Here is a 25,968-nt window from a genome sequence, read left to right on the forward strand (position 1 = left end):
CGTTTTGCAGCAATTTAGCCTGCGATATGAATCCGGTTTCCATTATTACATACCAGCAAGTTTATTCGCTCCTAGCGTGACATTTCTTTCGTGGCCCGACAACGTTTACAACACAAGATATCCGAACACATGAAATGTTTTCCATTTAAGTAACTAAAACAGCTCCATATTTCTGAAATGTGCGCTGGCAAACTTCCTTTTATTAGCTTCCACTCATTATTTCGCATTTCTTCCTTTTTAAAGCTCGTTACAGCTAACAAGAACAGACGAAAACGATCGCCTGGTCTTTTGAAATTCCAAATTTACGTTCCATATCATAACTTTCCACTACCGGAAGTACAGATGTACGGCCAGAGTGGAACAAGTTCTTTACTTCGGTTTTTATTTGAACAGCGTGAAAATTTACCATTTCAAAGGGCCTTAAATTTCCAACAGACTTAGTTTGGGAACTCTGTTTTCTTCTTTATGTTTTGGGGTTTTTCCATGAATATTTGAAATTGCGATGTGGTGAAAAAAAGGACATAATTTAGGCTCAATTCACGGTTGCCAATTCGCATGTCGAACAAGCTGACGTGATCGATTTCAAACCGACAGAAGACAATTAACTGTGAAAGTGGATGGATAATAACTGGATACGGGCCCCATTAACTTTTCAGGTTTTCAGTAGTCACGTTGAAAACTTAATGAACTCGATTCCTTCAGCAGTAGCTGAGGGAATTTTTCCACGTGGATCGAATTACTAGTACCTCTATTGCAAACAATAACACGCCATCTTTTGTCGCGGAATATCGCATACACTTTTCGTGTCATATAAATTTGTCGGCAAGATTGCGATCCCATTTTTACGAGGTCGGTATACCCATTACTCTTCAAGCTTCTATCTAGGAGTGTCTTTGAAATTTTGAATTTATGTTTCATATTGCTGCATCGAATAATTCTTCTCGTTCGAGAGAGCTTTTCAGGGTTCCTTTAGGGAAATATGTATGAAATTACTGCAAGCAATAATTTTCTGCGTGCGAAGGATCCAATTGCATGTAACGCAATTTCTCAGACATGTAAGAAGCGAAATTAGGCCTTCAGGGATGATAAATCTCGCTTAATTGCTCGAGAACAACAAGATCCATATTTCGCAAGACAATCGTCGTGACTCCAAACTTTGGACAGCTTCGAATTTCAATCGTGCCTTTGAATACCAATCAATTTGCAGACGTTAGACGTAATATATCCGGGGAACATTATTGGGTATTCGAAGATTTATCGTCCTTGTCAGAGGAAACAATAATTCAGAGACACAACCGACAGATAGTAAATGAAAATCAGATCGTTTGTTTTTATTGCTTGTTAAACGTAACGAGGAAATGTCTCGAAAGGAGTGGAAAATCGAGATATATTGCTCAAATTAGGTAATATTGTAATGGGGAGGAATTTATTTTATTATTACATCTCGGTTTCGTAGAGTTTGAATAATTCTCCCTGAGGGAATCATCGCAATAATATTTTTTGCGGGCAAATCAAACAAAACATTTGAAGTTTCTTGCCTTAAGCTAGCGAGAGTTCTTTTTCTCATTCACCTTGTTATACCATTATATCTTGAATGATATATGAGAAAGTGTATTAGTTTTTTACTGGAATGATAAATTGCCTTTCTTTTTCAAACTAAAAAGATTAATCTATGCCATCGTGGGTCTAATATTATAAACTTTCGAAATTTCTCTCATCTTAAACATGCTCGTATACAATTTCAAGTACTGTTTAACATTCGTTTCTGACATATCATTCATTTAAATATGAATTAGTGCACATTTTAGGTAAATATTTGCACATAGAGTAAACCTTTCGACGTTTGTTTCATCTCATCATCTACACATGGAGATCAGATATCTATGTAGAGATGATGCATAGTTCAACGAAACGGAGAATAAATGTTACTTCTGTGCGAGCACGTTTTAATACTGACGTTTTCTAGATATTTCATATTATATGAATAAAAAGAAAATTTAAAATAAAACCAAAAATTGGTTCAGATTTCAACAATTTAGTTTTGCATGATGTCAAATGTCCCAAATCTACAAGTTTATTGGATATAAAATGCACGTTGACCTACATTATTTTGACCTCATTCAGATCCACAATATATAAATTTTTTCCAGTGACTGACTGGAAGAAGTTTCTTCGCATGTCAAAATGTCTTAAACTCTTTAGGAATGTAAACCATTATAGAATAAACTTTGCAGGTTTTCTTGGAAATTTAGTGATCGCAATGACCCCTTAGATCCACTCAATAGAAGACTAGTTGTACAACGAGTGTCCTTTATGCTGAAAATAAATCCAGAAAGAATATTTCCTCATTACAATGTGGTTTATCTATGCTTTCCCACGGAATTTCTCCTGGCTTATCCCGCCTGTTAAAGGCAGGAAGATCCATGTAAAGTTGTTTTTCTCATTAAATTTATTGCACCTAAAATAGAGGAGATAATAAAGCGCTAACGGCAGCCTCAAGAATCTCCGCCGAGGTAATTTATTAAAGTGTCGTCGAAACGAAAAATGTTGACGGGCTCATTTTGTCCTCGGATAAAATAATGCTAAATAAGCAATTTATTGAAAAATGGCATCGCTACTGGGACTTTATTAAGGAAATATCGTATGATCCCAAAGGTGGATCTATACGATTTCGAAGACGAATCCAGTAAATACTAAATGCTCCCCCTTAACAAGCTGAAAGCTCGATACGTTTGACGGTCTTCACTTAAGGTACTAGTCAATTATTCATAAAAACATTCATCCCACTCTCAAAACGGAACGCTGATTGGGTGGTCTCATTCGACGATGAGAAATTTAAATGTAGGAAATTCGAGATTGGGAAGCTTAATAATTCATGAAAGATCCCGGTAAAAACCAGAGCTTAACTTGCATGTTTGACCGTCAAAAACCTGAAACTCACTTCGCATATCGACAAAAGAATTTGTTATTCCATTTATTGATACTATTTTGTATTTCTTTTCTCACTATCTAGCAAAAGGATTCCGACGATAGAGTAGGTATTTTCAATACACGAAATAGTGCTTTTGTCGAGGGGGTGAGATGATTTTTCGTCATTTGTCCAGTCGAATATAAGTCGACTTCATATTTGATAAGATAAATTTTGTTATGCTGCTGTATCGTGCTTTTGCCAGCTAATAGATATTTTGTACCTCTAGATAAAATTTATCCAATAAGATATTAAGTCTTGTTATATTATACCTATATAACTATATTACACCGCTGTAACGGAAATATTTTCATTAATAATTTTCGCAAAGGGTAAAAAAAATGTCAAAACAAAACGGTTTAAACAGATATAATCATGTTTGGGGATTTAACATATTTTGCTTGTAAGATTAATTAAATTCAGATTTAGTCATTATTTAAAAATTCTTGTCCTACATTGAGCTGAAAATTCACTGAAATTCAAAAATCCGTATTTCTTAATCGCATTACCGTTTAAACCCGGCGAAATCATTGTGCAATCATTAACATATTGTAGGAACGATACTGACGGCCTGTACTACATATCTGCCCTTGGAGTGAGGACATTGAGCTTTAATGGTTTTAATTGTACCGTTGATATTCATTACTTATATAATAATAATGTTCCTATTTTAAAATTAATCCAGTATTATGTTTGTCAACTAAGCGGAATTATTTATTATTAATTCTAGTTATAAAACAACAATAGAGCAAAGTGGGTCATCAGTAAATGCATCGACTGTATCGTTGAGGTAACTTAGGAATACTTCTTAAAATGCGTTTGGTTATTGGACCATAATTGAAGAAAGCAGGATCACATTAAGAAATTTAAAAAAAATAAGTGAAATAAGTCGAAAAAGCACTATTTGTAACTCTACACATGAATATTTTCTGCATTTCTAAGAACCATGATACATTGCTTTATTTCGTCTGAAAGCAGAAAAATTCCCCTACAAGACATGAAGTTCAATTATGAATTGGGTAAACGAAGGCTGATCTGTAGGGATGAACAAACCGAGAAATAGGGCGAGAATTATTGTTTTTAACCTACTGGGAATTTCTAGCAGCACTACTGAGAAATGAGATACTCCCTTGTGTTTCATTCAACTTGAAATCTCGAGAAATGATCAACAAAATTCAAATCTTGAAAGCCAATTTGCAGAAATAAATGTCGTTCTGTGGGAAGACAAAAAAGCCATAAAATTGTGGAGAAAGTCACTGTTTCTATTTTAAAATATCTTGAAAGCTCAAAAAATTATATGAAACATTCAATTCTTTAACGGGGATTTATGGAAATCGGAACGTTCTGTTAGAGCTTTATTCCGTTATTTAAAAAAGAACTTTTTAAAATTATAGAACTCCAGCCCTTTATTGATCTGAACAATAAATCAATTTCTCGTGCTAATTTGAACTGTCACGTATTAAAATGTTTTACAGAGCCTTCCAAAAAAAATCTGGCTTCATTTTTCAACGTTTTCATTCTTCATTCCACAATGCAACGGAACAAAATTGAAAGAATGAATTTTAATGGGGAAGTTGGGAGTGTCTATCTACATTTATTTATTACCCCACATCATTCTAGCGTACAAAACAAAGAGCTGTTCTATAAAATGATGTTGTACAAGCCAACCCGAATAATTTACACGTCAGTTTAGAATAAAACAAACATTTCCCATCGACATATTTAATAAGGAGGTGCGAGCGCGACACCGCCGTTCCGCAATCTCAGACGTTGTTTGTTTTCCAATATAAGCTTATTAAATTTCTGAGTTAATTTATGCAGAACGGAGGCAGCGAAATTGGAAATTAGAATTCCCGACTAACGAAGAATAATGTTCGTCATTGTGAAAATTTGCCCGTCCGACTAAACGGGTTGGGGCGTGCCATAAATCAGTTTGAAAACTTGGGGAATTGTATATTTAAGGAATTAAGTTAAAACTCTTAGTCCTTATTAATTATCTCGATCCCGATCGTTTATTTACATCGTTTGTTATTATCGTGTTGCAAGCGACTCACTAAATTTTTTTTTCGATCCCGTCTGGCATTCTTAATCTTATAAATAAGACCGCGGCACTTTGGAGCCGAAATATTAAATTACGGAACTCTATAAAACGAGACGAGGACGAAACGCGCATTTCACTAAAAAGAAAACCATTGTCAGTTCCTGCCACATTTACCCCTAATATGCAACAGAATTCCTCCGCACTACTACACAAAATATGTCTGATAACCCTTCATACACAATTCGGAGCTCATACTGCGGTCCGGAATTGAATATACCATTTAAATTCGCTCTATCTATAATGAAATCTTGATTGCGGAAAGCGAAAATAGTTTGCCTTCTCTATAAAAATCTCACCAGACTTGGATTAATATAATATGATATTTTACGATGAAAGGAAAAATTTTCGAAAAGAACTTAAAATGCCATCAGGGACCATCGGTCCTACCGCCTACAGAATAACAATTAATGTATTAATCTCGTGGAACCTCGTCTTGCTCTCTTGAATTACGAAACCATACCGCACAAAAAGGCATAACGAGTTTTCGATGATTTGCGTATAAAACATTTTTTTAATAATAAGGAAAATTTTATCGAAGAACGGATGATGAGTGAGATTATCAAGGGATAACTTTAGACGAGCGATAACAGCTCGATGGAAGATAATCCGTTCTGGCCCACAAAACTTATGGCCTACTCTATATTGGCTTAAGATTGCCTCTATCGCTTTTAGATTTCATCTAGATAATATATAGAGTTTCCTTAAACAATATCCGCCCGTTACCTTCTCTCCCAACTAGATGAAACTCAATAGTCAAATTCCACATATACGAGTATAATGAACCCGCAATAATAGCACGTGTAAGCATATCCCCTTACTAATTGCATCCAGTACATGTCCATGGTCTTATTACAAATTAGGCCAATGAAGCACGAATTAGTTACCGCATGACGTACTGGTTGGATATCAACCTTGTTTGATAATAATTAATAAATCTTCTTGATGCATTATTCGCACAAGCTATTGTGATTTGGAGATGCTCCTTTGAGCTGATTGCTGATGTTTGAATGGCGATAAACGAACTCTTTTTCTAGGTAATTAACTGACTTGATTATTATACGTCGTAATTTGCATATAATTAAAAACTGTCAGCCCTATCAAAATCATAGTTATTATGCGCTCGTATGTGATTTAATAAAAGATAAATAAAATATTAATTCCCCTATTACCGTAGATTGCGCTAGTGTTGAATTTGTTTTTCAACATAATACTGATGCCCCGAAATTTATTTAATATTTCGCCATATTAATATTTGCGGAATTTAAATATGATCTCATTAATTATAATCGCGTAAATTAAAACGCATAAATCATATACATGGTAAAGCCACAAATTCCGAAGTTCTCGCCCCATTCTCCCAATCGGTTTGGCAGGAAAATTTTACATCTCGGATTGATGGACAGTATTTTAAAAGAGCTGTTTCGAAGTCAGGAGAATTCGAATTTTCATCCCGGGAGTCAGATTTTTATTGCGGACGCAAACTATATTTGCCTGCGTCAATCAAGATTTCATTATAGATAGGGCAAATAATGGTAGATCCAATTTTCGAGCTTCGTGTTTGCCCTTGCTGGCGTTACGAATAATCGTTTTACATCCTGCTTTACCAGTACTAGTCGAAATTCCTTGATAAAGCTTCATCAATTATATTAAGCCGAAGCTCGATGTCACTACAATAAAAGCAACAACACAGGAATACTGTTAGGGAGTAATCTCCATACGAAAAGAGAAAATACACACCTAGTACATGGTGAGGGTAAAACACTTAAGGCAGGATTTGGGAATTTACCATGAAAATAGATCCCATTTCGGCGGGATTAGAGCCGAGGACCCTCCAATTTACATACCATAATTCATTTCTTTTGTTGCGGGAAATATGGAGATGCGTGTAGATATAGTGCTGATGGCAGTTTAATTCCCAGGCTCTGAATATAATTTAATTATTTGAATATTGCGCCGTATAACCTTGGAAATTGAGATTTGTGAGGGGGTTATTGCCGACAAGGAATTTATTGTTTGTTTGGTTGAGAGATTTGCCAGTCTTGTAAACAATTGTTAAGTTTACCGCAAATTATGGAATAAAGAGGGTGATGTACATATTAAACAATGTGCCAATCATGTTCACATAAGTTGTGAAGACTAATTTGGGAGCAATTTAATGATTGGTGACGATTAACGTACGTAACTAAGAGCAAATTTTGAAAACACGTAAAAAGTAAAAATTATTTTAACGTACGACTGCTTAAAGCACTGCTCTTCGGGCTCTTTTGAATGCTCTATATGTTAAAGCGAGTAGAAGATCGAGATAGACATATCAAGATTATCCCCCGGCATTTCACAACTCAAATGTAAAAAAATATACAGGTTGTTACATTCAGCTCGACTTTTGAATATACCCAGACAAACGTGTAAAACTGCAAGTCCACATATAAGTTTGATATTTTTAAAATTATTGAATATAAGTGAAATATAATCTCTTTAAAGGATTCTTCTTAGTTCTATACAACTTTATATATTTGATTGAATAACCACAATTTGCTAAATATAGTGAACATTTTTCTCGCCAGATTCTAACCTGAAACGATCGTTAAAGGGCTCTTTTAATACGATGACCAGTGGCTAAAATGCCTTTATTGCCTCTTGTGGTTAGAACCACTAGATACGACGAAAACTAATCCACGAAAGAACTCTCTCACTTGCCAGACTAAGCACACAATGATCGCGTTTGCCCCTTCAAATTCGTGACTACATCCGTTCCAGTCACATTTGCTTTATTGGGTCCATCCAGTTATTATTAGAGGCGACAGCTCGCATTATCTTCCACTAATGAATTACGTGATGTTCTCGATTCTGCGAGCTTTGATGTGTGGGCTTTCAAAGTTGGCTACATTGAACGACCCAACCCGATCGGATTTACGGTTTTAAATGCCTTCGGATTAACCGAAATTGGAAATTTTGAGCTGGCATGGGATTACCGACCTGACGTTTGTTTTCATACACGTTTCTGAGCTCTCCTGCGTAGTTACTTATACGTTTGACGTATTATCTAATCCTACAAAGTAATGCTGCGTGAAACGAGTTTTGGGCGTAATATCAATTACACCGCCCGTATTTCAATGAAGGTTCTAACGATGCAATTATCTACCCTCACAGAGTCAGGCGGGCTTCTCCGCGAACTCAATTTAAATTTATATTTTCAACCTCTAAATTTCGCGACAAGCTTTAGAGCGTATAGACTTTGGGAAAGACGAAAACTTACTTATCGTATATTTACTCAACCATTAAAACTCAGTTAGCAAGTAGTCCCGCTAAAGGGAACTTCCACGAAACTTTAAGAATTGTGGTGTGGTCTCCATGGTACGTGTTCCGGCTTTTGCTTATCTTTCATTTATTAATGCTTCCAGCGTGTGGAAGTATAAACAGTTTCCTGCCAACTTTACTGCAGCTTACTTACTTATGTCTCTTTAAATTGCTTCCTTGTGTAATTATCATCCGCGGGGCTAAATACCGCCAACCTAAACATTTATCTTTATAAAACACCTTTTGTGGCAACACTGTAAATACAGACCTTGTAGCCACATTGCTGGTTCGCACATATAGTCCAGAACATAATGCATTGTGACGCAGACAATCGAGATAGCGCGGGCGTCTATCTTAATAATGCAAAAGGAAATGGCCTAGTTATTAGCACTACACATTCACCTGTTATTGCACATACCACACACCGTCGCTATGTCATTTAGATTTTAAATGGATAAGCTTCCCTTTGGACAAAGCCCCCGTATAATGTGCCGGTGCTTCCAAGTTCCGGCGCGATATGCGCTTAACTTTGTATCGTTAAAAATTATGCCGAGAACAATTAGGAATTAACAGTTTTAGTTGGGTCAGAAATGTACTGTTGATTTTCATAATAGAAGACGTGTCGGATTTTTATCAAATTCCCACCCTTCATCGCTTTGTTGCTGTTGGAATACATTACGAACGGACGAACAATAACAATAAGGGTGGAGGGGAGGGGTCGAATAAAAACGATCTGTCGCAAGACTTTATCTTAGCTGAGGTCACTACATCTAAAATTTGTTTTGACCTGAATCTAAATTGTTGGTGGTTTTCCTATGATTGTGTTGTTGTCCTGTCCCTGGTTTGAGCTATTCCTTTTATAGCTGCAATGAAGTCAACCTGAGGAACATGTTTGGGAGTGACAGAGTAATTTAAGCCTTTAGAAAGCACAAGAGTTCCAGTCTCAGAGAGGTTTTTGGTTGGACTGATTTATTACTCTCTTTGCAGCTACGTTATTATTATTATTCAATGTTCGAATTTTATTATTAAGTCCTGCTTGATCTAGATCGTAAACTTGGTTTTACTGAGTATATTTTTGTTCATTATATTTAATAATGTTTTCAAATACAGCGCCACATGTTATTACATTCATTTATATAAACTTTCAATCATAACTTCTTTTAATGATAATCGAATTTATACCACACAGATATCAATTTATGGCGCAACACGTCCCTTCAGAAAAACTCGTATTAAAATTTTAATTTCCACTGCCCAAGTATAATATATATAATAAGAAATCATATATTACCACAAAATTCTACGTAAAAAAAAGGTATGAGAATCTGTTTTCAAAATTACAAAATTATTTTAAATAAAAAAGTTACAGAAGGGGCCTTAAAATGCAAAAATTTCAATTTCACTGTGCATCATAGAAACAAAAAGACCTATGAAAAATTTGTTTACAGCATGATTTATTTCTCGAAAAAGTAACACAGTATTGCGTAAACCATTTTTAAGTATCTTTATTTTTAAGCAAGATTTCTTAATAACTCCGTGAAAAATGGGACACCCTGTTCACGCATTTTTTTCTAATTTAGAGGCAATTGAATGTGTAATAATGCCCTTAAAGTAACACATTGAAGCCCTATTTTCCTGCTTCCAGTAAAAATACCATAAAATCCCTTGATGACTGCATTCGAAAACAGAAAAAAGGCCTCTCTAAATGTTTTCCGCCATTAAGTTATTTCCTTTCTCAGTCTCCGTTTCAATTTTCGTTCTGACGAAGAAATGAGAGTTACATTAAATTCCTATTAATATTTCAAATAATTAGGAAATACCTTTGGAAGAGAGCCCGAGACGAAAGAAACTGAAACTTATCACCGGTTTCTGCACCACTTCGATCAAAAACTTGTTAAACTTTCATTACAAATTTAAAACAGAAAGCATTAAGCGCAATTTGTCAAAAGTTTAGAAAGCTATTTGTTCTGGAACCATTGCTCCAGATTGGAAAGTTTAAATAGAGTTGCGGTTAGTTTGCTAATAGTGGAAGTGCAATAATTAAAAGTGGCTTTTTAATAAGGATTTCTAATCTCGGTTGTATGTAAGAATGATCGAAATTTCTCCAACTTCGAAAAACCAGTCTAAAAATTACTTCTCCACAGTTTAGTCTACACATTCCTAAGTCCTTTGAATGGAAATGGATAAAAATTTGCATTGCAGACTGAGGTATCGTACTTCTCCGTGTCAAAATAAATAATACCCCACTAAGGTAGCATATACATTGTTTTCTAGGCCATTTGTAAGGCTTTCCTACTTTTATTTTGTTCTGTGTAACGTCCTAGATACTGGTGGTTAAGCTTTTGGCAATAACTATGGATATCCCGGATAAGATAGATAGCCTGGCTTACTTTAATGCGTTTTTACATAGACACAGTGCGGCAGAGAGTTTTCTTAACAGAGTAATAAATGAAAGCCTAGTTCATTAACAAAACCTTCCAGGCAAATTTAATTCATTTAACTCTAAGTATATGGAATTAAGTCTGAGACACTTGGGGAAGAAAAACCTTTTTACAGTCAGTTCATTACTGTGAGTGCGCACTTAGTTCCTGCATAATTGGATCTCCCTGTGCCTAATGAAGCGAAATTTCTGCAATTTTTTTAAAATTGTAATCTCCGGTATGTTAAGTTCGCCTAGTCAAGGGCTTTTAGGCTGAAACGTCGTAAGTTAAAACTTACTCGACATAAATTCGGCCCGTCTAGCTACGAGGTATATCAAATGCATTTTTGATGTCAGGAAGAACACGAGGTGTACTTCAAGAGACAGTAATGTTTGGGGTGTAACTTTGAGGTTTAATTATTAAACTTGATTCCATTGTCCTGGAAGATTCTTTATTTGATACAACATTTTTCTGTGCAATGAATAAATTGGAAAAGGGAAAGTTTCTAGCGCACAAACGCAAGACTTCTAATTAAAAACTTGCCAGAAACATTATTCATTCTACGAAAAAGTCCCGTTTTCCTGCCTTAATCCCCAACGTTTTCATATTCATACGTAGCCTGAATGAAAACGTATAAACATTTGCATTACAAGCCGAGGCATCGTACTTTGCCACGTAAAAATAAATGATATGCCACAAGGACTTCATGAGCTTTGTTTCCTTGAAAGGCTTTTGGCGCCCATTTATTTTGAAATTTGTGTAATTTGAAGGTTTGTTTACCATGGAATTCTATGAATTAGGAATAAATTGAACAGACATAAAACGAAAACACAAACTCAAGACGGGAATCATTGTGCTTTGGAAGTTTCTAAAATGCAAGGGCGTAAACAGAATTGAAAGTGCATGAAATTGTCTAACTTTGTATAAGATGGATGACTTAGCTTTGTGCTTTTGTTGAGAAGTTTGCTGCTTCCAGCGACAAAGGAAAAACTGATTTCGTAGGAAACTGCGGAAATTTTGATATAAACTACTCATGATCCTATTGGATAAATTGATAAAGAAGTGGGTGTCGACATTCTGTTATCAAGAAGGGAAATTCCGCATGGCCCTCATACAGTGAGATTAAGTCCTCCAATTTTGTAAACCACCTTGTATAAATAAAACTTGTGTCTTCAAGGTATTGGACATTTTTTGTAACATTTCGAATAAAAAATTTGGGAGAGGGCGAAGGATTTCAGGTTCTCATATCCTCAACCTCAACACGGAATCTCTAAGCCACGTCAATTTCCTTTCACCTCATTTTATTAGAAAAATTTCGTAAATGAATAACAAGCGCGCGAAGTTCATCCACGTATTGAGAGGGAAGTTTTGACCCAGTTTGAACCAGAATTTCCTTTCAACCTCAGCATCCTGACCATTCACAAATTACCTACGGAGAAATCTATGACCATGAAAGTCCTAGTTTCTATCCGAGATTTTTGAGGTTCGTGAATAAGGGAAGCTTGAGTTTCCAATAGAGTGTCTCTCCAATCGAGCAAGAGACGTGTCCTAGCTTCATCCCAAGTTTCCCATTAACCCAAGCACACAGAGGGAATATGGCCTAGTTTAAACCTAAATTCCTTAATAAGGTTACGTTTTAATAACCCTTCAATTTCAGAATTGTCAAAAACGCATCTGGGTTTCATTGGTCATTTAAAATATTATGGAAGAAGCATCTCCCAGTGCGAACCCGAGTTTTTTTTTATAAAATGAATGAAGTCATCTGAATCAAAGTATCTTGAGCGAAAATGCATCAAAAGAACCAGGCCGAGCTGCTCTTAAATTTGCCTCAGTTTCAAACCGAGGTTTCTTTCATTCTTAATATGATGATTCAATATGACCAAAACGAGAAAACATGAATTAACGTATCGTGAATTAACTTGAATAAAAATCGTACGGAAGGAAAAAGAATTAAAACAACCGCACTGATTTCTCCATAATCAACCTTAATATCAAGCCGAGTGTCCATTAAATCTTAACATGGAGGGATGTAACACAGGAACATAACCCAGTTTTAACCCAAATTTTCCTCCAAGCTGAGCGTGATGAAGGCACATCATCCAGTTTCTGCTCGAGTTTGCATTCAACCATCAACATGCGCTTATGTTCCAATTTCCCTTCCCAAATTGATATGCTCATGACAAACTTTAGTAACATATTTGCTTTGCGCATCTGTGTAAATGAGGTACTTTCAACTAAATTAATGGGGCATCGTTATAGCTGTACCTGCAAACCTTTAACACTGAGCATTAGCCAAGAAGAATATATTCATGTAGGCGCCAAAAATCACAGTTTTCTCGCCCCCTAAAAGCGTTTTTACTTTAACTTCTTTTTCCTCAATTTAAAATTATACTTTCTTAAAACCAGCAATCAAACCAGAGGAGAGGGATTTAGAACAATATTACTGCTAAAAGAAGGATATGTTGACCTGGACGACTTAATAACATTTTAATAACGTGGAATAATAATTACAGTTATTTCCACCATCTACTAATAGCCTACAGACACATTTCATGCTCTTTGGTAAAAGAGCACTTCAATCAGCTTTAAATTACATATTTGCCTCCCCAATGCACGAAATCGAAAAATTCCCCATCGATTCTACAGCTAATGAGCTTCGTTTAGACTTCGACTGGTCCAGTTGTTATTTTCTACATTTAGACCAATGCCAACTGAGCACTACTAATTACTACATTACGTTGGGTGTATATGTGTTTTAAGCATATGTAATAGGGCAATTTAAATAACATTTACTAGAGTTATATTTTATATGAATAAAAAAGGTTATAATAAATAATAAAGCCTAAAACGTTTGACATCAATAAACATTTTAAGAGAATCGATAAATTTCAGGTGTAGCGGACCTATTATTTGCAGCGATACCTCCGAAATGGGTAGCAGATAAATAAATTATCTCGCGTCGAATACAATTTGGAGTTTTGCGAATTTATATGCGCATATTTTAATTACGATAAACGAATACAAAAACCTGTTATTTACTTCATTATTTGGAACCACGATTTATGGTTTGGGACTGGCGAATACCCGAATAATCGGAATTTTATGGGAAATATCAAGAATATTTTGATTATAGCGTAAAACCAAAATGCTGCAGCAAAACACAATAATATTTTTATATATCAAAAATGCTAATATTACAAACACTAGAGAATAATTGTCGAGTCAGTGTTCCCTTGATAAATGCTGGCGCAAAATCAATTATAATTAGGTTTTCATCCCTATTTGTATTTTATTAATTCCCGTTGCATGGCTTCACATAACATCAAATTTATTTGAATATTTTATTTCATATATCGACGGTAAACTTATTACCGTGGTTTGCGTGGATACACATTGCACACACCCTCTGAATTTCTAACAGGCAGCAAAAATATCGCAGTTTGTTTTTACAACAAAGCCCTTAAATCCCCCGGATAAACAATAAACTTTCTAACTCTGTAGGGCTTTAAAATTGGGTTTGGAAATTAATGTTTATAGTATAAGGATAAGAGAGTGACACCGAGTTTTAATTAATTTAAGGGGTAACTTCATTGTCCCCATCGTTTAGAGTCGTGCATAGCAGGGAAGGGGCATTTTTGTTTTAATTTTTATTAATATTAGCACATGATATGCGGCTTTTCTGACAGTTTGCTAAATGTCCGGCTAAACTTGCTTTAAATTGTGGGCCCTACAGGGAGTTGCATTAAACTTACTGATCTCGGATGTAGGGATGGAGATGTCAAATGACGACTCGAGTCGTCTTTTGACATCGCTTGGCTTGAGTTGATTCAACTTGAGTCAAGAACTTATGAAGTGATGAGGGACGGGAGTTTAATACATATTAGGTAATGCAGTAGTTATGATCTTCATAGTTTAACAACCCGGAGGTCATCGCGTAGGTTTATACGGCTTATAAATTGTCCCGGTCTATAGGTGCACTTAATAATCATATGTAAGCGGAAATAGGAGATGTAGAAGGAAATAGTTATTGGTCATAACTTCGGTAAGCGGGTCAGGAGAATTAAGGAAAGGACATGCATCCTGATCTAAACATTTAAAAGGGGGGGATGAATTTCAAACACAACACTGAGAAAAGGAAAAGTTGTTAGAGAAAGATGGATGACACTATTTCTACCACATTACTGCGAGCAGCAATAGCTAGAGTTGGCTCTATGGTAGGAGGCTCTCTAAGAAATGTTTATGCAAAGAGTTTTATCCAGTTTTATCAGAAAGTTTTTCGGCTGGTTTTTAAAAAATTTTGACATGCAGACGTTTTTAGTATGGAGCGAAATTTTTGTTGTGTGCCATAGTTTTTCAGATTCAACCGTCGAAATCTAGTTTCCGGTAAAGTTTTACTAGCGGGTGTTCTCAAGTTTTTGATTTTACATTCGAATGAAAGTACGGCGAGTATTTTCGGAAACAGAAGTCCCAACATCGGAGAAAATTCTATTTGTGCCACTTTCGATAGTGATCGGGTTGAAAGTGATTTGAAGTTAACATTGTGTGCCGGAATTGGATTATTATTGCAAGCAAACAGAAATCTGCGCCTTAACACGTGAAACATTACTTTACGTCTATATGTTGTATTGATATCGTATTGTTAGTTATGCAAGGGTGTAATAATCGTGTCGAATAACGGACGTGGTGTCCTACGGTGCAATTTCTATATGGTAATTTTCACTACTCGAGTCTTTTTTCACAATAATTCACCTCTACTGCGACGTATTTTGCCATAATGGTCTCACAAAGATTTAACCGCAAACAATTACTAATTATATCCTAATCGCCTTATTAATGTTTCCATGAATAAATTCTAAGGTTATAATTCCAAGGTTAAAGGAAAATTATACATTCCACAACTCCATTAGGCATACGTTGCTCTACATGGTGATATTGAATATTAGATGATAATATTGTTTGAAAATGGCGGGCTATATTACCTAGGGTGGCACAGCTTACATTAACCACCATTACAATATCATAGAGGAACTCCTCTTCTGCAAGGTTTAGCAAATAGTTAATTTACAAAGTCCATAGAAGCTGGTTTACTAAATTTCCATAATAATCCTCTTCTTTGAGCTGGAAAATAAATATTTTGATGCGCATTTTTCTTAGAGCTGTGTAACTTATACCAATTACTAATATGCTCCGCTAGAGGAAGCCACCGGAATAATTTTATATGTTGGGAGTTTTAAGCGCGCTTATTTACATTTCACAATTTTTCATCAACTTTCTTTAGGTAGTTGGAACGCGAAAATAGCCTTCGTGGTGTAATAGTGTGATTACGCCCCATATGGAGCGGTCCAGCTTTCTCTATAAAGAACAAACGTGGAAATTTAATAAATGTTGTCTCGAACGCCAGTCTGACAACACGTTACACACAAAAATGGAATTTCTTCTCTCCGAGGACAAAACGAATGCCTCGCCGCTTTAGTTCTAAGCACTTTTAACTCTTATTGCTTTCTGGAGGGAATTTAGCTCTGCAGATTTTATGATTGTTCTTATACAGTGCTCGGCTTTCCCCCGACAGTTTGCCCTCGCAAATATTTATCCGTGTTGCTTTAACTGTTCCACGAGAGGATTGCTTAACAAACAGTTTGCATCAAAAGTGCAGAGAGGAACTTGAAACTGTCTCGAAACATGCAAGACTTTCATTAGACTTTGTTTGTTTTAGGGACAAACGAGTTCCGAGGGCGAGCATTTAGCTAAGGACCGCTGGCGATTGTAAAATTGGATGCTTATTGCGATTTGAGGGAAATTGCGAAATAAATATTCAGTAAGTGTGAACTATTCAAGTGGAAATCTGCAAGAAAACTTTCAAGGGACGCGAGGTTTTCATTTCAAGCTATCGACATGATTTCAGGAGTTGGCTGTATGTTTGTGCATTTGTAAAGCCCTCAATTTGGTAATCATCAATAATATACCAGCAGAGGCAGCTCAATAGCTCGTAATTAAATGAACAAGTGTATCAGTAGTAAATTAAACGTGTGTGCCTGTGCACATGCGATCTCTTCCGGAATCTGGAATCTAGAATTTCTTGACATGCAGAAAATCCCTGAAAATGGGATAAAGAAGAAGAGGAAGCGGATGATTACTCTCAAATTAATTTTCCAACAAAGACCAATCTAGAATGTTTTCTCTCTCAGTTGCAGTAAACCAAATCCCGAACCCAAAGAGGGAATCAATTTACAACTCGGCTAAGTTTGCTCTGTAGCGCTGATTAAGGTAGGGAAATCTCAAATGACCATATGATAGTGAATTGGTCCAACTGTGCCATTGTAATGCACTAGACAATGAGAATGTGGGGCAAATAGATTCGCAGGCAAACAGTTGGTTCTCGGTTTGCATATTTGAGGCCGAAAGTTGAGTTTGCACACGGAAATAACGTGAGAGGGGTAAAAGTTGGTAATGAGGAGTGACTTTGGACAAGAGGGACGCGTAAATCGATGAGAAGTAGGATTTTTTTAACTTTAAAATATCATATACTTCCAGTTTATTTCTAGGGGCAGCTTATAAGGAACAATTTCAGGGAAACCTAAGCTGAAAACTGGTACATTATATTATGGACCAAGATCGGCGCAATTTTATGTTTTATGGTTAAACATTGACTGTAAACGTATTATAACGAAATTTCCAATAACAAAAATTTTCAATATAATATTGCACCCCTCTAAATCAAATACAGCTATCTAGTGTCTATATCACAGCGTGTAAATCCATCCAGCAAACAAAGCCAAATTGAATCCTAACGTAATGAAACAAAACGCCCACAAACAGGGATTGTAATCAAATATACAGACACGTGAAACAGCTTATTATCCCTCTGTTTTTGTTACTGTGTTTTAAATCGATTTTAGCTCTGTTGCGATTTTCTTGCAAATACTCACGAGTGATTTGATGATGAGATTCCATTTGTTCCACGTAGAAGGTTTGAGGCAAGCCTGGAAAGAACATAAAATTATTATTGGTTTCAGTAAGCCTAAAAATGTATTAATAAAGTTTCCTAGGAGGGAAGAACAAAGGCAAAAAGCTTCTTAATACCTATCGATCCCGTAATTAAAATTGATTAACAAAGTAATCGACAGATTGCGTGATTTACAAGGATTTTGTGAAATGCCTTAGGCCCTGATATTGCTTGCAAAATACAGGTATATAATTCTGAAGCACAGGTTTTATTTAGTGGGTTACGTAATTACGCATTGTTGGACTTTCATTAAGTCGAAAACTAACTTTTTCCTTGTCTCAATATTTTCACGCTGTCCAGTTCTTTTTAACAAAGACAACCAGGGCCGATTTATCCCTGAGGGTATTTGAATAAACCTAGTCGGACGTGAAATCCCATCATGCTTCAAAATGTTTGCAGGCAAACGAAGCGCGAAAATAACTTGAGGCATTCGTCAGAGCCCAATGGAGTTGTCTTACAATGTTGCTTTCGACAAATAGTTGCGTGCCTCGCCTGAATTTAAAGGAGAAATTCCACGATATTCCATGGAAAATTGCACCGAGGTATGGGGAGAGAGCGAGTGCCGTAGCGAATTTCGGGAAATATTCCGACTAATTAGAGGAATAGTTGTTTAAGCCAGGTATTTGCTTTCCCTCCGGAGCTTTCAAAACAGAAAAATCAGCCTTTGCATATTGAAAGTTATGAAACTTGCTTACTGCATCAATAGTTAAACGTTTAAAATGAAAAAAATATAGGTATATCAATCAGAAACTCATCAAGATGGGACTGATGAAGTAAACATGGCAATTAAGGTCAAGAGACTTCGAAAAACATCGCTAATTTTTAAATAGTTAATTAGATAGGTTTCTCATGTTGACAAATTGAAATTAATATCCAAAATTCAGGAAAAAGGTTAAATTTTTAATTAAACTATTCCTCCTACAGAACGTACTCACGTAAAGTAGCCACAACAATAAAGGCTGAACCACAAACATTTAAACTTAAATCAAGAAACTTTTAACTTTTACAAGAGTCGCTTTATCGATCCCAGAACACGCTGTATATTCTAAATTATATATCAAGTGTGGATGTATAGGTCAGTTTGGGTTTAGATTTAGATAAAAGATGGGTATGTAGATTTAGCCGGTTTTATCGTCTTGAGTTCACGAAACTTATTTATTTTGGGCAAATTTATCTCCCTCCAGGAACCCGTTTGACAGCATCAAAGAGCACTTACGAAAGAAAATTCCATTAACTAGGCGTACAAAAACCCCATATTACTTAAAAGCTATCTAATGAGGTCAAATTATACCGGCTACTATATTACTAATGAGATGAAACCACTTTTCCCTTTGGAATTAATAAAATCCCGCCCTAATAAACATGCTAGGCCTCCGCTAAAAGTAGGAAGCGTAAAACTAATGAATGCAGACGGGAAACTCCCGATTGGCACTTAATTAATCCCGGAAAATATCCCGGGAGTTTGCCATATTATATGCGACTTAAAAGTGTGTTTCATACACATTAAAATTATCCATCAAAATGAGGCATGTTTAGCTTAAATTGTGCGGGACTGTGTTTTCGAAAATGTGTCGCGCAATATCAGTTACATGAAACAGTGGAAAGCATTATATCCAACAACATCCGAAATTTCATTAAAATTTAACGACTATCGTTAGCATAATAAATTATGAAATCTAATCGAACATATGTATTAATCTCTCTCTATTCGATTCAGTACTTAATTGAATTCGGAACGAAATCATAACACAACCATAACAATTTCAAATAAATGTCCACGCTGCCATCAGAACGACAAATATGTGCGTCGTTTTGAATTATATATGTCCGAAATGGAGGACAATTAACTTTCTTTTTGTAAGCCTTGAACGCTCGAACCTTAAAAATTTCTACTTCCTAACAAGGACACTTTCCAGGGCGACATAAAATTCACTAGAACTGCCTGGATGTTTCCACGTGGAAAACTTTCTTCCGCTCTGCTATTATAAATAGCATCTTGCAATTCCAACTTTCAGTCGCGCGTTGTACTTCCTACTCTTTTCAAATGCTGAAGCAAAATCTGTTTTGCTAATGGAAGGTTTTTTCATTGTGGAAACTATATTTCCTTAGGTTTTTAACGAAGGAGGGGCAAAAGTATGCTGCTGCATAGAGGAAAATCTGTTCAACATGACTGAATTAAAATGCGTGTATTATATTTTCTATTGCAAAGAAAGGTGGCTAGTAAATTATGGGAAAGGTTGTTATAAAACTCCACGCCTCAATCGCTTCTCTTAATAATATAATACGGCTTTGGTTTTTTCGCACTTTTTACAACCTCCAGTCATGCAACACTCTATTTTTCCAATACCCTCAGCATTTTTCCGCGATTCCCCATGCCAAATGTAAAATATAATACCGATTGAAATAAAAACCAATTTTCGACCTATCGGAAACAAATACAATTTCCATTTTAACCCATAAAAATGAGACCTTTTCCCCCTATGTCCACAATGACCCAAATGAGTCGGAGGGACAAAAATTCCCCATTAACCCCCACAAATACCATTATTCAGAACCTTTGAAATCGGGTTGCTTTTTGTGCATTATTAAGTTACACATCGGCATAACTTCAAGCTGTCGTATACCTTTAAGCAAGATTTCCAACTCATCGATTATTAAAGCCTCGTATGGATGGTTTTCCTACTTTCAATTTATTTCCGTATACAAATAGAACTCGCTTCAGTAAACAATTGAAAGCGCACACATAAGACCCCAATTTATATTGGCAATACTTTTATGCCGCGGCTTTCAAAAATGTAAACTTGTTAAAAGCGATTTGGGGCTTGCCATGGGAGAACGATATGTTTGACCCAGATTGTTGAAATCGAGCTATATGTACGGGTATTTTAGTAGTTGTCGAGGATGTATTGATGCTTTGTCGAATTCACTGGATGTCGAAGAAGAAATTAAATAAGACTTTAGGGTCATCACATCGATGAAAGCAATGAATTTTATATTTTTCTTCCTATTGAAAAAATTCTTGCATGGCAGGTGATAACAAAAACACGGCTCAGGTACTTGCTCAGTGCCATCAATTTAAAACTTATCATATGAGGCGTAATTTCTCACCCGTCCAGGCTATTAGAGCGTAATCGGTCCTGTGTTGAATCCAGATCGTGTGGAAGCTAAATTTTCATTCGAATCAATCACCGTCAATAGACAGCTTTCATGTGAATAGGTTCCCTTCACGGAGATTTAACAGGTTCAATATTCGAGAACAGGGCCAAAGCAATTTAAGCCCAACTTGTCTGTCTTGTTACCTCAATCCTAAAATCATTTTCTTATTAAAACACCAGGAAAATTCTTTAACTTCATACCTAAACTCATCATTGCCGAAGTAAGCCCTCTTCCAGGAAAGTTTCAGGTCCTAGCTTTCAACCCTTGCTATTTCCACAAAATAACTCTCGTACCAAATTAAGGAAATTTCGAAAAATAACCCCGGGACATAAAGGCCGCTAAGGTGCAAATTTTGCCATTACCAGCACATCACTACCGGGTGATATGTATGTTACGGAGGGTTTACTTGTCAGAAGTTGGAAGCCGAAATAATGTGCTTCTTACCTGAATGGGGGTTGTTTGAGCTTTTAAAGTTTTAGAGAAGATTAGGTTATCGATAAAGTGCCAAAAATTGTGGTTGTGGGTTGACGTTGTTTCTGTGTAAAATTAGAATTGAATTTTATTATTGTGAAGCGAGCCTTACCTGACTTTTGAAGGATATTATTTGGTTACCAGTATTGTTGTCCAAGTACTCCCCATCATAAAATCTATTTACCAGTGTTGTAATATAGGTCCTCATAGATTAGATTTATTCGTGAAATTCAGATTCAGTTTACTGGGAAGTTAAGCCGTTAAGGTTCACCTAATGATTCTTTATGCTTAATTGTACCACAATATTGCTAAACAAGCAATCTCCATTAAAAAATCGATAATAAAATTCAGCTATAGAAGCAAAAACGATAAAACAATGATGAATTCCATTGAGATTTTCAAGCAACTGGCCTGATTACTGGTATTGTGGTCCAGGTAGCCCAACATCATAAATCATGTATACCATTACAGAAACTCAGTGAGAATAATTATGTAAGTGCAAACTGGATGACTATTGTTTTGCTAATCCTGCGGTCCAGATTTTCTGTCTAATGGAAAAATGGTTCATTCACTAGATGGCACGTCGTTACATTTTAACCTACCCTGCAAAGTGTGGAAAGTAATTATCTCCGAATTACTTGAATGCGTGAAGCAGAAGTTGATTAACTGCAAGCGAGAGCCCTAGGTATTTAGTTTGAAAACTGTCTGGGCCTTATTTTAATACCCCGTACACATTATCTAGCTATTTCGGGCGAAATAAACGGCTCCGACGACTTGAAAAGCGCCCACGAACAAAGTTTATTGCAGGTTTAATGAAAACCGTTGTGTTGTTTTGTACAAAACCCATATCGTGATCACAAAAAGATACATGATTGAACGGCATGTTTATAATCGAACAAAGTAGAGATTCGAAAAACTTTTTTAATTTTCCAGGAAACAATGCGAGGGCGCAGACATGCGAATCTCGCGGTAGTCGGACGTAATTACTTTCAAATTAGTGAGCCAGGGAAATTAGTGAAATTTTAAAACTGCGGTCTGTAAAATTTCCCACAGACGTTGATTAACTGCAACTTTGGTTTTGTTTTCCGTTGGAAATAACTTTCCTTAAAATTTCGCTTTAATACGCCGCGCACTCGATATAAATATTTTACAACCTCTCTGTTGATAGTTTATAAAGCCATTAACCTCGAAACCTTACTGCAAATTAGTGCCACTTCAACTTTTAAATTTTGTTTGCAAGAAAATTGCCTTATTCCTGCTGGGCTTTATAAAACTAAACTTTATATGAGTTTCCTCTTACAAAATATAAACTTTCCCGCATGTCTGGATAGATAAATACGACACGACAATGATTTATTGGGATGTTCTCACCGAACCATAATGGGAGCTCACGATAAAATCGTTTGAATCATTCGAGCTGATAGCCAAAACCAAAAATCAGCTTAAGAAAATATATTTCGAACGATAACATAAAAGATTCTTCCCGGCTGTTTACCCTCAGATTTATCATTGAAGGAGCAGATTCAAATATTATTTTTAACCAATCCGATCGGGATGAGTAAAAACATAATAAAATAGACATTAAAAACTTCGAAAACTGATAGGGGTAAGAACAAAGGCATCTATAGAGAATTATTTCGACTCATTTGTGCATTCAAGAAATCCAATAATACGTACGCTGTTTGATATAAAATATTCAATTTCGAATCTATTAAATATGATAGTGTAAATTTTGTAAATAATTCTAAAATTGGTAGAGATGTATAGACAAATAAATGAAAAACTGTTACTCCTTACTAATAAATTCAAAAAATATACAATAATGCATAGGGGGTCCAATTACTAATGTATGAAGATTTGAATTAACATCAAGTGTGAGCTGAGAGGTCAAATGAAGTATAAATCTACATCTGTTTTCTCAAACTTAAACCAATGTATAAGCACATACAAGTTTTGGCGCAACAGTGCGGAAATTGATCAATAATTCACATGGCCTTTTTCAATCGAAAATAATTCGCATTCCGAACAAATATCAATGTAATTGCACTTTGAATGGCACGCAGCAGAAAAAACCTAAAAATGCTGTAACGCTCGTTATTTGAGTCCTTTAATGAAACCTCAGTATCAATATTACACGTTTTCCCAAAAATTTCAGTTCGTGTTTCCACTTCTGCCCACCAGGAAAATTCAGCTCTAAAATTATCACCCGAAATAGGGGAAATAGTGTTTTATATTGCCGGAAACAAAGAAAGCTTGAAATTACTATTCAAACGACTTCATTAGTGCGGAGCTGCAACAAAGGGGAATACTAAATAAATTACTATATGTAATGTGGATCATTAAAACCAATTATTTTCAAATTATGTCGAATCATTGATCAAAAAGGTGGCTTAATGTATAAAATTATATATTACAAATTACTATATTATTTGAAAAACGTTTTGAAAACTAAAGCTTAAACCCTATGTTAACATATAAATATCTCAATTAGAAACTACCAATTAATTAAACATTAATGGGAATGGTCTCATTACCTAATTACTATATGAACCCTCCATTTACCATAAGTTATCCCCACTTTATAATATTATCCCGACACAAGTCGCTGTTACGGAGATCTATGCAAATTGCTACAACCAGAGAAAGCTCTCAACTAGTTAAGAGTTAGAGAAAACTTTAGGCAAAGTTAAGTTTCAATAGCGGAATATTTATTTATGTTGCGGTTAGGAAATCCTCAGAACTGGCTCGTCGAGAATGGCATTATTCGAAATTACTTCTGTCTTGCATTATTTCTGTATTACAATTGCCAATAAGAAGGATTAGAGAGAGCAAAAACTGGAGAAATACGGCTTGCTGTCAGAAAGTTTGAGTTATAATATAAAGCGTATCGGGATCACAGAATTGATATTTCATTTCTTGATAGAAGCAATAGGCATGCTTTGTAGAAATATAAAATTTATAGTGAGATGCTGAAAATATTGAAATTTCCTCCACTGCGTACCAAGGCGACCGAATTGATCTTTCATAATTGATAACAGTTATATTTATTAACTGAAGCTAAAACTATTAAACAGTTGATTAAACGAGCAATTAAATTCAAACATGAAGTAACCCGGTTTGTTTAGAATAGCGAAACTTCATATGTATTATGTACCAAGTCCTCAGTATTGGTATTTTCTTAAGCAATATGAGTTTAGTAAATCTTTTATTATCATTATATTATCACATACTACGCTATATTCAACACTATAACTGGAATTGGTAGTTGGGTACCAGAACCAGACAAGTAGTATTTTGTTTTTGGACATAAGTAAAGTTCTCTCAATTACTGAAATCTCACGGTATACTTCAAAATCTCTAAGTCTTGTACTGCGCCGACAATAGCGATAACCTGCTCTGCATATTACATGTAAAACCCGACTAAAGAGTAATCCTATAGGAATGAAGTAATTACCCTATTACCCTTCGATGCAGGCATTTACAATGAATTATCGAAGTTCATAATGTTATCACAGGGACCTGGCTGCTTGTAAGCCTATATAAATTGCCTCGGGGAACTTGCACGATAGCTACAACGAAATTTATGCTAGTAAGGAATTGATTACCTAATTTATTGGAAAAGCCTTAAGTCATTCTTACTTACATAGGAAGAGTTACTGTTTTTCATAAACGACCGGACGATTGATATATTGCCCAAAGTTTTCTCATTATTGGATGTGACTTAAAAATGCGGGATAGAGAAGTTGAATTTCAGTTACAGCAACTGTAAACCTGGTATTGCTAACTAGATTTTCAGTACCCCACAAACATAAACGTTTATATTTCCCTTAAATGAAGTAGTCCATTTTTACAATCCCAATAAAGTTTACGATCCTCAGAACATTCCAATATTTTAAACTCTTCCCAAGAAGCGGGTTTATGTCTGGATAACCTTGCGAACTAATATTATGCAAGTGGCGCACTTAAAATGCCTTTGGTTTTAGTGGGGACGAGGAAAACACCCCTTGAAATATCGAGGGTTTGCTCGACTGAAGTGACGTGTAAGCTTTAATGCGGAACACAAAGCAAGAGAATCGTTTTGTTAAGATCTGTAAGGGAACTTGAAGAGGATATTGAAGTTGCAATTTTAAGCCTGTTTTTGGCTGCAATATTCTGAATTGAGCCAAGTTTTGTGCAATTTTATCACTTAGTACCTGACTACCAATATTGTGGTCCAGGAACGTTCTACAGTTTATATTAATAAGACTTAGAAGTGCCTATTTTACCTTATGGATAAATGTATAAACTTATTATATCAAGCGCAAATTCCAGTATTGTAACTAATTGAAGTATTATAATTTTTAAGTCAAAGTGCACATCCAACCGCCAAAGGTGATCCTTATTATTGTCCAGAAACGCTTTAAATTCATCCCGTAATTTATCTTTGATCTTCACCCAATATGAGACCAATTGGTGGAAAATATAAGTGTCTTCTGTTGCCACCAACACTTTCATTATGGGTTTCCCTTTGAGGACAATATTCAGAGTTAGGTTGAGAGTTTTCCAACAAATT

General features: G+C 35.6%; 1 protein-coding gene across 2 annotated transcripts in view; it reads right to left on the bottom strand.

The window, feature by feature from the left end:
• The window catches only part of LOC136420117 (nephrin-like), a 132,112-nt gene that overhangs the window by 52,895 nt on the left and 53,249 nt on the right, over positions 1-25,968 (bottom strand). For both annotated transcript variants that reach the window (XM_066406903.1, XM_066406904.1), the window contains exon 2: positions 17,713-17,766. In XM_066406903.1, the coding sequence (XP_066263000.1) occupies positions 17,713-17,766 (54 nt within the window). The remainder of the gene's footprint in view (positions 1-17,712; positions 17,767-25,968) is intronic.

The sequence above is a fragment of the Euwallacea similis genome, chromosome 3 (assembly GCF_039881205.1).
Source record: "Euwallacea similis isolate ESF13 chromosome 3, ESF131.1, whole genome shotgun sequence".
Lineage (NCBI taxonomy): Eukaryota > Metazoa > Arthropoda > Insecta > Coleoptera > Curculionidae > Euwallacea > Euwallacea similis.